General features: G+C 36.5%; 1 protein-coding gene and 1 pseudogene across 1 annotated transcript in view; both read left to right on the top strand.

The window, feature by feature from the left end:
- GABRG3 (gamma-aminobutyric acid type A receptor subunit gamma3) overlaps positions 1–13,423 on the top strand; it is a 740,987-nt gene that overhangs the window by 592,164 nt on the left and 135,400 nt on the right. Inside the window, exon 6 of the mRNA XM_038532572.1 lies at positions 7,563–7,700. Coding sequence (XP_038388500.1) covers positions 7,563–7,700 — 138 coding nt within the window. The remainder of the gene's footprint in view (positions 1–7,562; positions 7,701–13,423) is intronic.
- LOC119876132 lies at positions 10,271–10,522 on the top strand (annotated as a pseudogene).

The raw sequence follows: 13,423 nt of genomic DNA, 5'->3' as shown, positions 1-13,423 counted from the left end.
TACTTTTCACTACACTGATTGTTATATCATTTTTTTTACATATTTACAATTTTATAAATATGTTTTATTAATGCTTTTAGATTTTGAGTCATTGGTAGAAAAGTTTCTTAAAATCTAAAGTCATAAAGGAATTCATTCTAATTTCTATTCTAGTACATGCATGGTTTTTTTTCCATAGTTAGATCTATGAACCTTTTGGAATTTATCCTGGTGAATATACAATTCAAATTTATACACAGAGTGTATCCAACTTATGTTTTTCTCATATGGCTTCCACAGATCATAAACTCCTACTTCCTACTATTAATATAAGGTGCTGCCTTCATCATATACTAATTCTGAGAGAATCTCACTTATCTTGTTCCCTTGGTCTGCTATGTACCAATGCAAAATTGTGTCTAGTGTAGTCTTTATAATATAGACTCATTGCATTTCTCCTGGTGATTCTCATTTAGTTATTCTTTCAAATAAAACTGGTAAATAATCAACTTGTCTGGAAACGGGAAAAAAAAGAAGCTAATGATTTTAATTGAGATCATTTCAAATGTACATATTTAACTTGGGTAAAATCAACACTTTTATGTTGTTGAATCTCCTTATGCAAGAATATGACATGTCTCTCATTTATTTGGTTTACTTTTGGCTCAGTAATAACTTATTGGCTGCTTCCTATACAATTTGCACATTTTTGTGGTAACTGGTTATTTTATGAGAGTTTAAAAAAAATCATTTGTGTTGGTTTATCCATTGATTCTTCTGTGTCCTCTGGGTGCAAAATCACATTTTTCTTTCTAATTTGTGTGCCTCTTATTATTTTATTTATTTTTCTAGAAATATTTTGGCTAATGTATCCAATGTAATGACAAATAATAGGGAAGATAAAGCATATTTACTTGTTTTAAAAGAAAAAAGAGGGACACCTGGGTGGCTCAGCAGTTGAACATTTGCCTTCAGCCCAGAGCATGATCCTGGAGTCCCGGGATCGAGTCCCGCATAGGACTCCCTGCATGGAGCCTGCTTCGCCCTCTGCTTACGTCTCTGCCTCTCTCTTTCTCTCTGTGTCTTTCATGAATAAATAAATAAAATCTTAAAAAAAAGAAAAGAAAAAAAGAAAGTTTCTAGTACTTTCCTTTTAGGTTATTGGCTTCTTGTTAATGAAACAACAAAGCCAAAAGTTAACAGAAATACCCTGTAAAGATTAAAATCTTTGTCTTTTTTGTCTTACTTAGCTTTTTCTTAACATTGTTTTCTAGCTTCAAAAATTAGAAAATACCTTGTTTGGGGCCCTGTTTGGTCCAGTCAGTTAAGCATCTGATTCTTGACTTTGGCTCAGGTCATGATCTCAGTATAGTGGGATGGAGCTCGGTATTGGGCTCCATGCTCAGCACAGAGTCTGCTTGAGATTCTCTCTCTCCCTTCATTCTGCACACTCGATCTCTTTCTAAAATAAACAAATAAATCTTTAAAAAAAAAAAAAGAAACAATTTTAACAGGATACACATAGAGGGCCTGAAGAGAGTCTTTTCCATCACGGAAGCCAGAACTGAGCCTGGAGAGCGGGCATATCCTTTATGGTCATGACTCCTAATGCAAGTAAAATCACTTCAGTAAAATCACTACAACATGAGGCCAGCTGGACAGTTTGATGGAAAAGATTAGGAATTAACTTTGTTGATATGAAAACTTTATTTTCATAACCACAGGACACATTTATCTTTAAAAAATTCCCACCAAGCTCAGCGGTTTAGCGCCACCTTCAGCCCAGGGCCTGATCCTGGAGACCCGGGATCGAGTCCCACGTCGGGCTCCCTGCATGGAGCCTGCTTCTCCCTCTGCCTGTGTCTCTGCCTCTGTGTGTGTGTGTGTGTGTGTCTCATGAATAAATAAATAAAATCTTAAAAAAAATTGCCACCAAGTAATATTAGTTAATATCATATATACACACAAATCACACACATATACACACATGTACACATATGCAGAACTGACATTCAAGTAGAAGGAACCTGGTCAAAATAATATTAGAATAACTAATAAATAAAATTAAGAACAAAACTATAAAGTTATTATAATTAAATTTTTGAAATATTTATCTGAACATATTTTAAGGAAAGTTTACTTAAACATCAATACAAAGATAAATACAGAAATGATTGGTGAATTTATTAATACAAAATTGGTGATGTTCAGTATATCAGACATACAACAAAAATACTAAGAGAGAGGAAACAATGGGAGGCCTTCCCTAAATGTTTCAAAATTACCCCCAAACAAGAGTTTCTATGCCTTGCCCAGGACTTTGGAAGGGCTTCTGCAAGTAAGGGCCCCATAACCCTTAGAACATTGCTTAACACATAATTACAGTTATATATAACAGCAATATGATAACGATGGTGGTGATGATGGTGATGGTGGTGGTGGTGGTGGCAGTATTGGGGAAGTTGATGATCACTGTGATGATGATGATAATCATGACTATGGTTGTGATGATATTGATGATGATGATGTATGCAAAGAGGAGGCATAGAAGAGAATTCAGCAGCTAAGTAAGATAACTAAATTTTCCTCCCACTTAAACTTTTCTCTGAAATCCCAACTACCATTATTTCAAGTTATTGCATGCATCTTCAGAAGACTAAGGTTAATTTAAATGTAAATGTGTTTTACTGAAAATGTTACATATAAAATTATCAACACATTCGTGTTGATTTATTTGTGGAAGGGAGGATACAATGGGAGGCCTTCTACATTAGAAATAAGAATGGAATTTTGTAAAAGGAGAAGTCAGGTAGAAGGGAGTTGAGAGAATGCTCCTGATTTATTCTGCAGCTTCTTCAAAGGTGAGCAGTGTAGCACTGGGGAAGTTATTTAACATTACAATGCTCAAATCAGTCCAGAACAGGATTAACATTAAATGGAAAATAAAAGTAGAAGTCCTATTGAGCCTATTGGTGTGCAATAAATAGAAGCCATAATTTGTTACTGTTATTATTGTTTTTAGAATTATGGCATAGGGAGATCAAGTGGTGGAATATGAATCTCAGTGACCACTTTCCCACAAAAGCAGTGAAAATACTGGCACAGCAACCAAAACCAGCCATTTTAGAGCACCATAAATTAATCAAAACCACAGGAAAAAAAGGAAAATTGTCTATTAAAGAGAAACTTCTGAATTTCAGAAAGACAACAGAGTCTGTACATATCACTATTCCCTTTCTCTCTGCCTCTCTGCCTCTCTGCCAGCTCATTGGCATGGTAGTTGTAAAAGATGTGCAGACTCACAATGAATGGAGAGCATAGACCTCTTTGGATACTCTGTTGAGAACTTTATCCCAAGAGTACTGTCAATATTTTGTCAAAACGAACAGTACTTGAAAATTTTCATTCCCTAAGTGCTGTGGCCACTTGATTTGACTCAGAGCTCTGCTCATCTAAAAAAATAAATTTAAGAAGTAGTATCACCAGGGCATTATAGAAAAAAATGGAAATATTCTGACAATGTTATATCTGCCTAAGTGTAATATCAGTTAGTACAAACAAAAGACCAAGCCAAAAAAGAAAAAAAATAATTAAAGCAAGACCTAGATACAGGGAACTTTGAAAACCTCCAGCAAATTCCTAAGGATCTATGTGCAGGGTTGTGTGCATGCCAAGAAAAGACCTAGGAAAAAATATCTCAGTCACTCACCTCCAGCTTTGATAAATTGTGAAAGCAGAAAATTAAAGCTAAAGCTGTCGAAAGTTTGAAGTCATGCCTTCACACACAGATTTCCTTGGCAAAGGTAGAAAGAAAAAACAGGCAAGGCATTTAAGGAAACATTCTGGCTGATTATTGGCTGGCCACGAAATTATAACAAACCAAAGGTGAACTCTAGGAGACCATGCTTGAGAACAAAAATAAGAACATAAAATCAACAACAACATAAAGCTAGCAGAGAACTCAGGGACTACATACTGTGGGGAATACAGATTTACTAACTAATCTGGAAGAGTCACTAAGGAAATAAACAATAAGAAGAAAAATAAGAACAAAACCCAAAACCCAGGAACAACCATAACCCCTGGAGTGGAGAGAGGGTTGTGATATTAGAGTTTTTACAATAAATTATCTAAAATGTTTGGCTCCAATGAAAAATTACAAAACCTCCAAATAAACAGGAAATCACTGTGCCTCTCATGAATAAATAAAATAAAATCTTTAAAAAAAGAAACAGGAAATCACATCACATACACAGGAATAAAAACTGTAAATAGAATAATCCTTGAAGAATCCCAGATGTCAGATATACTAAGCAGACTTTAAGTCAGGTATTCTACATGCATTCAAAGAACTAAAATAAATCATGTCCAAGGAATTCGAGGCAAGGAAAGTCTGACAACTAGGTGTCCTTGAATAGAGAATATCTGTAAAAATAAATTATTAAAAAGAAATCGATTCCAATTCTGGAGTTGAGAAGTACAATGACTGAAATAAAAGATTCGCTAGCCAGCTACAAACAACAGATTTGAGGAGTCAGAAGAAAATATCAGCAGACTTGAAGGTAGGCCAGTAAAGATTATTTAGTAAGAGGAACAAAATGAAGACTGAATGGATAAAGATGTGTAGAAACCCATACACCAGTGACACATCATGAAAATTACCAATATACATTTAATGAAAGTCTCCGAGGATAAAAGCAGAGAAATAAGGCCAAAATTATTTGAAAAAGTAACAACCAAAAGAAGCTCAGCAAACTCCAATGAACTCCAAGAAATCCATACCTATCCACAGGAGAGTCAACTTGACAATTTCTCATCAGAAGACAGGTAACAGTTTCAAAATGTTGGAAAAAAAGGAAAAAAGGAAAAAAGACTGTCAAGCAGTAATTCTATAACTTGCAAAATTCTTCTTCAAAAATGCAGGAGAATCAGAAGATAAGCCATAGAATGGCAGAAAATATCTGTAAAACATATGCCTGATAAAAGACTTGACCCAAAATATACAGATGATTCTTAAGACTCAACAATATGAAAACATATAACCCAGTAAATAAATAAGAAAAAAAATCTGGATACCTCACCAAGAAAGACATATATGGCCAATAAACCCAGCAAAGATGTTCAATATCTTCAGTAATTAAGGAAATGCAAATTAAATAGCAATGTACTACTTCACAACCCTTATATGATTATTATAAAGACAGATATTAGCAAATGCTGGAGATGATATGGAGAAATTGGAAACCTCATACATTACTGGTAGTGTTTTAAAGTATAGCCTTGAAAAACAGTCTAACAGTTCCTCAAAAATTTTAAATAGAGAGTAAACTCATGCCTTAACAATGTCACTCCTATTTATGCACCCAAGCAAACTGAAAACTTAAGTCAGCACAAAATCTCATACACAAGTGTTCATAAATGTTGAGCAAGTGAGTGGGTAATACCATTATTTGCTTAGGTAGAAAAAAGGAGGAGAAACAAGTTTGGGTTAAGGGAAGTGAAATCTGCTTTGCAACAAGATGTGAATCTTTTTAAAAGCTTTCTTAAGGATCTGGGAGTCATATCTTTCAAATGTAATCAAGAAAGATAATATCCCAATCTCCTACTTTCTGTAGGAAGATAATACCCTAATTCAATGGGGGCCTTGCTCCAAGTTGCAAAACTACTTGTCATAAAAATATGTGAAGTCTTTGCTTATTTAAAAAGAAAACACTAATGTTCCATAACAGCATTATTCGTAAGAACATAGAAGTGACTCAAACAAACTACCTATCAACTGACAAATGGATAAGTAAAATATGGTATATTCATGTAGTGGGATGTTACTGGGTAATGAATAAGAACAAAATACCAACAGGGACTACATATAAGCGAATCTTGAATACAATATACTAAGTGAAGGACATCAGTTCAAAAGATAACATGTCTGATTCCACTTATATGAAATGTCCAGAACATGCAAATCTATAGACAGAAAATTCTGTCTTGACATATTAATGGATGCCAAGAACTGGATGAGATAGGTGATGTGTTGCAATGTGTCTAAGGAAGGGGAATGGAGAGTGACAGCTAGTGGGTCTGGGGTTTCATTTTGGAATGATGAAAATATTCTAAAATTGGGATAATAGTGGTACCACTCTAAAAATATACTGAAAACTACTGAACTGCATATGTTTTATGTATGCAAATTGCACCTCAACAAAGCTATTTAATAAAACAAGTTAAAAATAAAGAATTATGGTGTAAAGTACTTTTTCTGATTATGATAGTCTAATAGGAAAATAAAACAGGATAGTGGCTTATGACCAAGTAAAATGTTTGGTTACTTCATAAAAATGTCTGGGCCTGAGTCTTAGTGCCTTGATATCAATATTAATATCTCAGTAATGGTGACAATAATTTCACAGAACAATACACAATCAGAAAACATGGGACATATCTGTGTTCTATTTTAGCCTTTGAATGAGGGAGCCAATTTAGCACTGATAAGAAAGGGAAAATACCAAGAAGACATATTGTCTTTAAGAGTTTTGCAAACTGATCTCTGCAATGTCTAATTAGAAATTTCCAACCACTTTATTAACATGTTTGTAGAAGTATGCACTTTTAATATTCAGGAGGTTAGTGAATACATTTCCTCCTACCAGTTATGCAATCAGTGTCTATATGAATCATGAAGGTCTAATAATACCAATGCTGTCATGTATTGGGTGACAACATGGGATCCAGGCATGCCCCAGGGAGCAGACCTGACCATAGAGCTTGGAGACAGTACAGTACTCCAGAAAGGAAGTTGTTGTCCCAGAAGTGGGGATCCAGGAGTTGAGAAGCAGTCATTAGGACAATTGGGGAGAGATTGGGGTCCTAGTAACAGCACCTGTCCATGACACCTGTCTCTGGGTAGGTTGCCACACTAGGCTTATGGCAGCAGAAACACACCAGCATCTTGCTTCCTAGAGTAATGAATGAGAATAAGCACTGGTCTCTAATAATGGTCAAAGCTCACGGATCTGAACTAGAGACTGATATCAGAACAGGACTGAAAGTCAGTGGACTTCTGGAATCCTGGAGTGATTGCCTTATTAAATTTGTCTTTCCTAAGATCTGAATGGACTAAATTATGGGGAAGGGTGAATGTGTGATAGATGTAGGCTGGGTGGTTAGATTTCAGAGTCTGGGAACTAGTGACACTCTGACCAGCATTTCTACTCTTTGAAAGTTGACCACAGCCTATGGTGACTGAAAGTGGCTCTCCAAGGCTAAAGAAATAAAGACAGTATCACCCTTATATGCTGTGCCCACACAAATAATGACCAGGCTTATGACTGTGAACATTTTGCTGATGCAGATTTACAGCAGGAACTCTTTGGGTTGAGAGGCCTTTACTAATTAACCTTTGAGTTTTAGTGTTTTTGAGGAAATTTTGAGAATAAATACAGCCTAAAATTTTAACCTCTGTTCATGATCAGAATTATAATTTTGACTTTTATAATTTTTTATTTTATTAACCTATTTTATTTTATAATTTTTCTGTTTTATAAACCTATATTTTCAAGTGTTTGTTATTTGTTCTGTATTTTCAGATGGCTATCCTAAAGAAGAAATGATTTATAGATGGAGAAAAAATTCAGTTGAGGCAGCTGATCAGAAATCATGGCGGCTTTATCAGTTTGACTTTATGGGCCTCAGAAACACAACAGAAATCGTAACAACATCTGCAGGTAGGATTTAATTTAAGGAAGCATGACTTGCAAAAAAATCTGACTTTTTTCCTCTGATGCCTGAGGCACAATCATGCCTTTAATGTAGAATTCCATTATGTGTGTGTTTTAACTAATGATATTAGGGCAAGCATATACATCAGTGATGTTTGAGGCAAAGCAATGGATTCAATACTGAAGTTTTTAAAATTTTTTAATTGGGATGAAAAAAGGATCATGAGAAATGTCTTATATTTTTAAATAAGGACTGTGCATCATGTCAATAAACTTAACTAGAATTCCCACAAGTGACCATATTTCTATAAACTGCTTTTTACTAATGGCTAATGATGAGAGTTCTACAACTTTTCACATACATAATAAGAATAAAATATTGTTAAGACTCTGTGCATAAAAGAAGCTGGTGTGAAATGTCCTTTGAGTTTTAATTTCCAGCTTCTTTCTTTGCTCTAAACTTTATTTTGAGCTTTGTATTTCTTCTCCAATTTATTGAACATAATAATTATCCACCAATTTGATTTTACTAAGTGGTCATTATATACATAGTATGAAGTATATGATTAGATGAAAAGAGATGTTTCATCTATTAGTGTATTTGAATGCTTTGGGGATTTTGTTCTGTTTCATAGGGTTTTTTTCTTTGTTTTTGAGTGTTTAGTTATTCCTATGATCCACTATTTTGCAACTAATTTCTTTTGCCAGAGTGTGGGGGTACAGATGGATTTAGAGCTAGCTTTCCTACTGATCAGATTGTTAATATGAAGAGTTTACTGGCTCTTAACACTCCATAACAATTTGTTTCACTGACGACTAAGATGTAAACTTTGATAATCAGTGGTAAATATCTTTAAAAGATAGTTTGAATTCTTTATAGAGTTGTAAAATATAGAACATTTACATGTTAAGAAAAGTCTGAAAAGCTATCTGATTCGCAGAGAAAAGGAAAACTTCCCTATAGACGTCATGGCGGTAAAGGTGAGAAATGCCATCCATATTTAAATATTAAGCAATGATAAGGTTAAAAGAATAGAAGATCATAATTTATTTAAATAATATGTGGAGGCAGTAAGAAGGGAAGTGTTTTGGAGAAAATTTTTCCCAATTATGAGTCACCTACATTAAGAATGTGGTTTTGCTCCCTGAAAGGTTAAAATGCACTAGCAGACCTTTAGGTATAAGGCATTGTATACATATGCCACATCTTTATCCATTCATCTTTCGATGGACACTGAGGCTCCTTCCACAGCCATTAGAAACAATGAATACCCATAATTTGCTTCAATGTGGATACATCTGGAGGGTATTATGCTGAGCAAAGTAAGTCAGTCAGAGAAGGACAAACATTATATGATTCATTCAACCTAACCAAAGAGGTAAAGTATCTATCCCCTAAAAACTACAGAACACTTCTGAAAGAAATTGAGGAAGACACAAAGAGATAGAAAAATATTCCATGCTCATGGATTGGAAGAATTAATAATGTGAAAACGTCAATGTTACCCAGGGCAATTGACACATTTAATGCAACCCTTATCAAAATACCATGGACTTTCTTCAGACAGTTGGAACAAATCATCTTAAGATTTGTGTGGAATCAGAAAAGACCCCGAATAGCCAGGGGAATTTTAAAAAAGAAAACCATAGCTGGGGGCATCACAATGCCAGATTTCAGGTTGTACTACAAAGCTGTGGTCATCAAGACAGTGTGGTACTGGCACAAAAACAGACACATAGATCAATGGAACAGAATAGAGAACCCAGAAGTGGACCCTCAACTTTATGGCCAACTAATATTCGACAAAGGAGGAAAGACTATCCATTGGAAGAAAGACAGTCTCTTCAATAAATGGTGCTGGGAAAATTGGACATCCACATGCAGAAGAATGAAACTAGACCACTCTCTTGCACCATACACAAAGATAAACTCAAAATGGATGAAAGATCTAAATGTGAGACAAGACTCCATCAAAATCCTAGAGGAGAAAACAGGCAACACCCTTTTTGAACTCAGCCACAGTAACTTCTTGCAAGATACATCCACGAAGGCAAAAGAAACAAAAGCAAAAATGAACTATTGGGACTTCATCAAGATAAGAAGCTTTTGCACAGCAAAAGAAACAGTCAACAAAACTGAAAGACAACCTACAGACTGGGAGAGGATATTTGCAAATGACTTATCAGATAAAGGGCTAGTATCCAAGATCTATAAAGAACCTGTTCTGGGAATTTAAAAAAAAAATAGTGAAAGAGAATAAAGGGGAAAGGAGAGAAAATGAGTGGGAAATATCAGAGAGGGTGACAGAACATGAGAGACACCTAATTCTGGGAAACGAACAAGGGATAGTAGAAAGGGAGGTGGGCGGGGGGTTGGGGTGACTGGGTGATGGGCACTGAGGGGGGCACTTGACGGGATGAGCACAGGGTGTTATGCTATATGTTGGCAAATCGAACTCTGATAAAAACATATACAAAAAAAAAAAAAGATGTGGATATTCCTGGCACAGACTGTCATCCTCTCTGGGCTCGGACCTAGTTTGCAGGGACATGGCTAAATGCACCAAGAAATCAGAATTGTGGGTAAATACAAGACCTGTTATGGTGCCTCCCTCAGGAAAATGGTGAAGAAGATTGAAATAAGTCAGCACACCAAGTGCATTTGCTCCCTCTATGACAAAACCAGGATGAAAAGATGAGCTGTGGGCATCTGGCACTGTGGCTCCTGCATGAAAACCATAGCCAGTGGTGCCTGGACCAACGGCACCACTTCTGCCATCACAGTGAAGTCCGCCATCAGGAGACTGAAGGAGTTGAAAGACCAGTAGAAGTTCCACCATTTGAAAAATGGCTAGCCTATAATAAATGGGTTAATTACATAATAAAAAAGATACGAAGGTTCCTAAAAAAGTTAGACATAATACTATCATATGACCCAACAATTGCTCTACTAGGTATTTACTCAAAGGATACAAACACAGCAATTTGAAGGGGCACATGCATTCCAATGTTTATAGCAACAATGTCTACAATAGCCAAAATATGGGAGAGCCCAGATGTCCATTGACAGACGAATGGATACAGAAGATGTGGGTACACACACACACACACACACACACACACACAGTAGAATATTACTCAGCCATCAAAAAAGTAAAATCTTACTATTTGCACTGATATGGTGGGAGCTAGTGTATTATGCTAAGTGAAAACAGTCAGAGAAAAACAAATACCACATTATTTCACCCATATGTAGAATTTAGGACACAAAACTGATGAACAGGGGGAAGAGAAGGAAAAAAGTACCTTTAGGTGTAAGGCAGCCCAAAAGTGGCTAACTAAATAAGGGGATAATGTTCTAGCATTTAAATGCCAAATGTCGATGCTGGATTTTTTCTTTCTTGGTATTCTCTGAAAGCTGATGTTAAAGGATAGACACTGCAAAGGCAAGTAAAACACAACTGCCATGGGGTTTTGAAATTGAATATAAGAATACCAGCACAGGGAAACAGAGGGGCCTGTGGAGTCAAGGTAATAGTATGAGGAATTATGTGCTAGGTGATACTTTAACCAGACAGAGAACTGGTTCCAAACTCAGATTCAGCTACTTGCTGCTGGAAAATCAATACTCAAGAGACATGTGATGGTGGGAGAAGGAAGTTTGCTTTATTCAGGAAGCCAGCAGCCAGGAAGATGGTGGACTAACATCTCAAAGATCATCTTTTCTGTCCAGGTGAAGCTGGAAGGTTTTAAAGGGAAAGACATAGGAAAAGGGAGGGGAGCTCCATCCAGGAGAAGCAGGTGCCTGGTGGCTAGTTCTCTGTGCACAGGATCCTAAATATATTTGCTGGCATCAGTGGCAGTTGTTTTCAAATGTAGTCAAGCCTTATCTTCTGGGAAAGTTTGGTCCTTCACTCCTCAAAGTCAGTGGTCTGCAAATTCCAAGGAAAGTAAGTTCGTTCTGCTACATTTTAAAGAACACAAACAAGGAGTACATAAGCTTGAAGCAAGTTAACCCTTCAGATGGATTGGAGTGCTGTTAAATTACTGTGGGTTTACAAAACAACATGGAAACATTCACTGGCAGCAAGGAGCTTTTGGTCTAGAAAAACATGATAGATATGAGAGACTTATGAACAAACTAAGAGTTTATACACCAGCATAGCAAATAGACATTATATTAAGTGAAATTGTAAGAAAGATGGAAGCAATGTTTAGGACAGTCCTTTATGAGTAAGAAATGACTGTTTTCCAGGATTTTATTTTGTCATTCTTTTTCCACGAAGTCAATGAATATATTGGCAGTGATAGATGAATGTTCTCCATATGCTCCTCTTCTATTTTTATACGAAACTTCTCCCATTTTTATAAGAAAATTCACATTATATTGGATCTTATAAATCGTTCCTTCTCCTTTAGAAAATAAGCAAAAGGGATCTGCCTTTGGCTCAAGGTGTGATCCTGGAGTTCCGGGATCGAGTCCCACATCCGGCTCCCTGCATGGAGCCTGCTTCTACGTCTCTGCCTCTGTGTGTGTGTGTCTCATGAATAAACAAATAAAAGCTTTTAAAAAAGAAACTAAGAAAAAAATATATGCTAAAGAAATTAATCTGTATAAAAAACACCTTAAACTTGCTTACCTGTAATAAATAGATACTGTTTGAAGATGGGAGTGAGATGTAAATGATGGATTTTTCACTCTTTGTTTCTAAACTTCTCATGGGCCCAAGGTAGTCACCATCCTCCCATGCCTGTCTTTAGAAGCCTGGAATATTCTATGGCATTTCCCCAGTGGAAAATCATGAAATCATTAAAATCACTCTTTTTTTAAAAATTTTTTAATAATAAATTTATTTTTTATTGGTGTTCAATTTGCCAACATACAGAATAACACGCAGTGCTCATCTCATCAAGTGCCCCCCTAAGTGCCAATCACTCAGTCACCCCCACCCCCTGCCCTCCTCCCCTTCCACCACCACTAGTGCGTTTCCCAGAGTTAGGAGTCTTCATGTTCTGTCTCCCTTTCTGATATTTCCTACCCATTTCTCCTCCCTTCCCTTCAATTCCCTTTCACTATTATTTCTATTCCCTAAATGAATGAGAACATATAATGTTTGTCCTTCTCTGATTGACTTGTTTCACTCAGCATAATACCCTCCAGTTCCATCCACGTCGAAGCACATGGTGGGTATTTGTCATTTCTAACGGCTGAGTAATATTCCATTGTATACATAGACCACATCTTCTTTATCCATTCATCTTTCGATGGACACCAAGGCTCCTTCCACAGTTTGGCTATTGTGGACATTGCTGCTAGAAACATCGGGGTGCAGGTGTCCCAGTGTTTCATTGCATCTGTATCTTTGGGGTAAATCTCCAGCAGTGCAATTGCTAGGTCGTAGGGCAGGTCTATTTTTAACTCTTTGAGGAACCTCCACACAGTTTTCCAGAGTGGCTGCACCAGTTCACATTCCCACCAACAGTGCAGGAGGGTTCCCCTCTCTCCACATCCTCTCCAACATTTGTGGTTTCCTGCCTTGTTAATTTTCCCCATTCTCACTGGTGTGAGGTGGTATCTCATTGTCGTTTTGATCCGTATTTCCCTGATGGCCAGTGATGCAGAGCATTTTCTCATGTGTGTGGTGGCCATGTCTATGTCTTCCTCTGTGAGATTTCTGTTCAAGTCTTTTGCCCATTTCATGATTGGATTATTTGTTTCTTTGGTGTTG

The sequence above is a fragment of the Canis lupus genome, chromosome 3 (genome assembly GCF_011100685.1).
Source record: "Canis lupus familiaris isolate Mischka breed German Shepherd chromosome 3, alternate assembly UU_Cfam_GSD_1.0, whole genome shotgun sequence".
NCBI lineage: Eukaryota > Metazoa > Chordata > Mammalia > Carnivora > Canidae > Canis > Canis lupus.
This window is presented reverse-complemented; position numbering and strand designations above follow the sequence as displayed.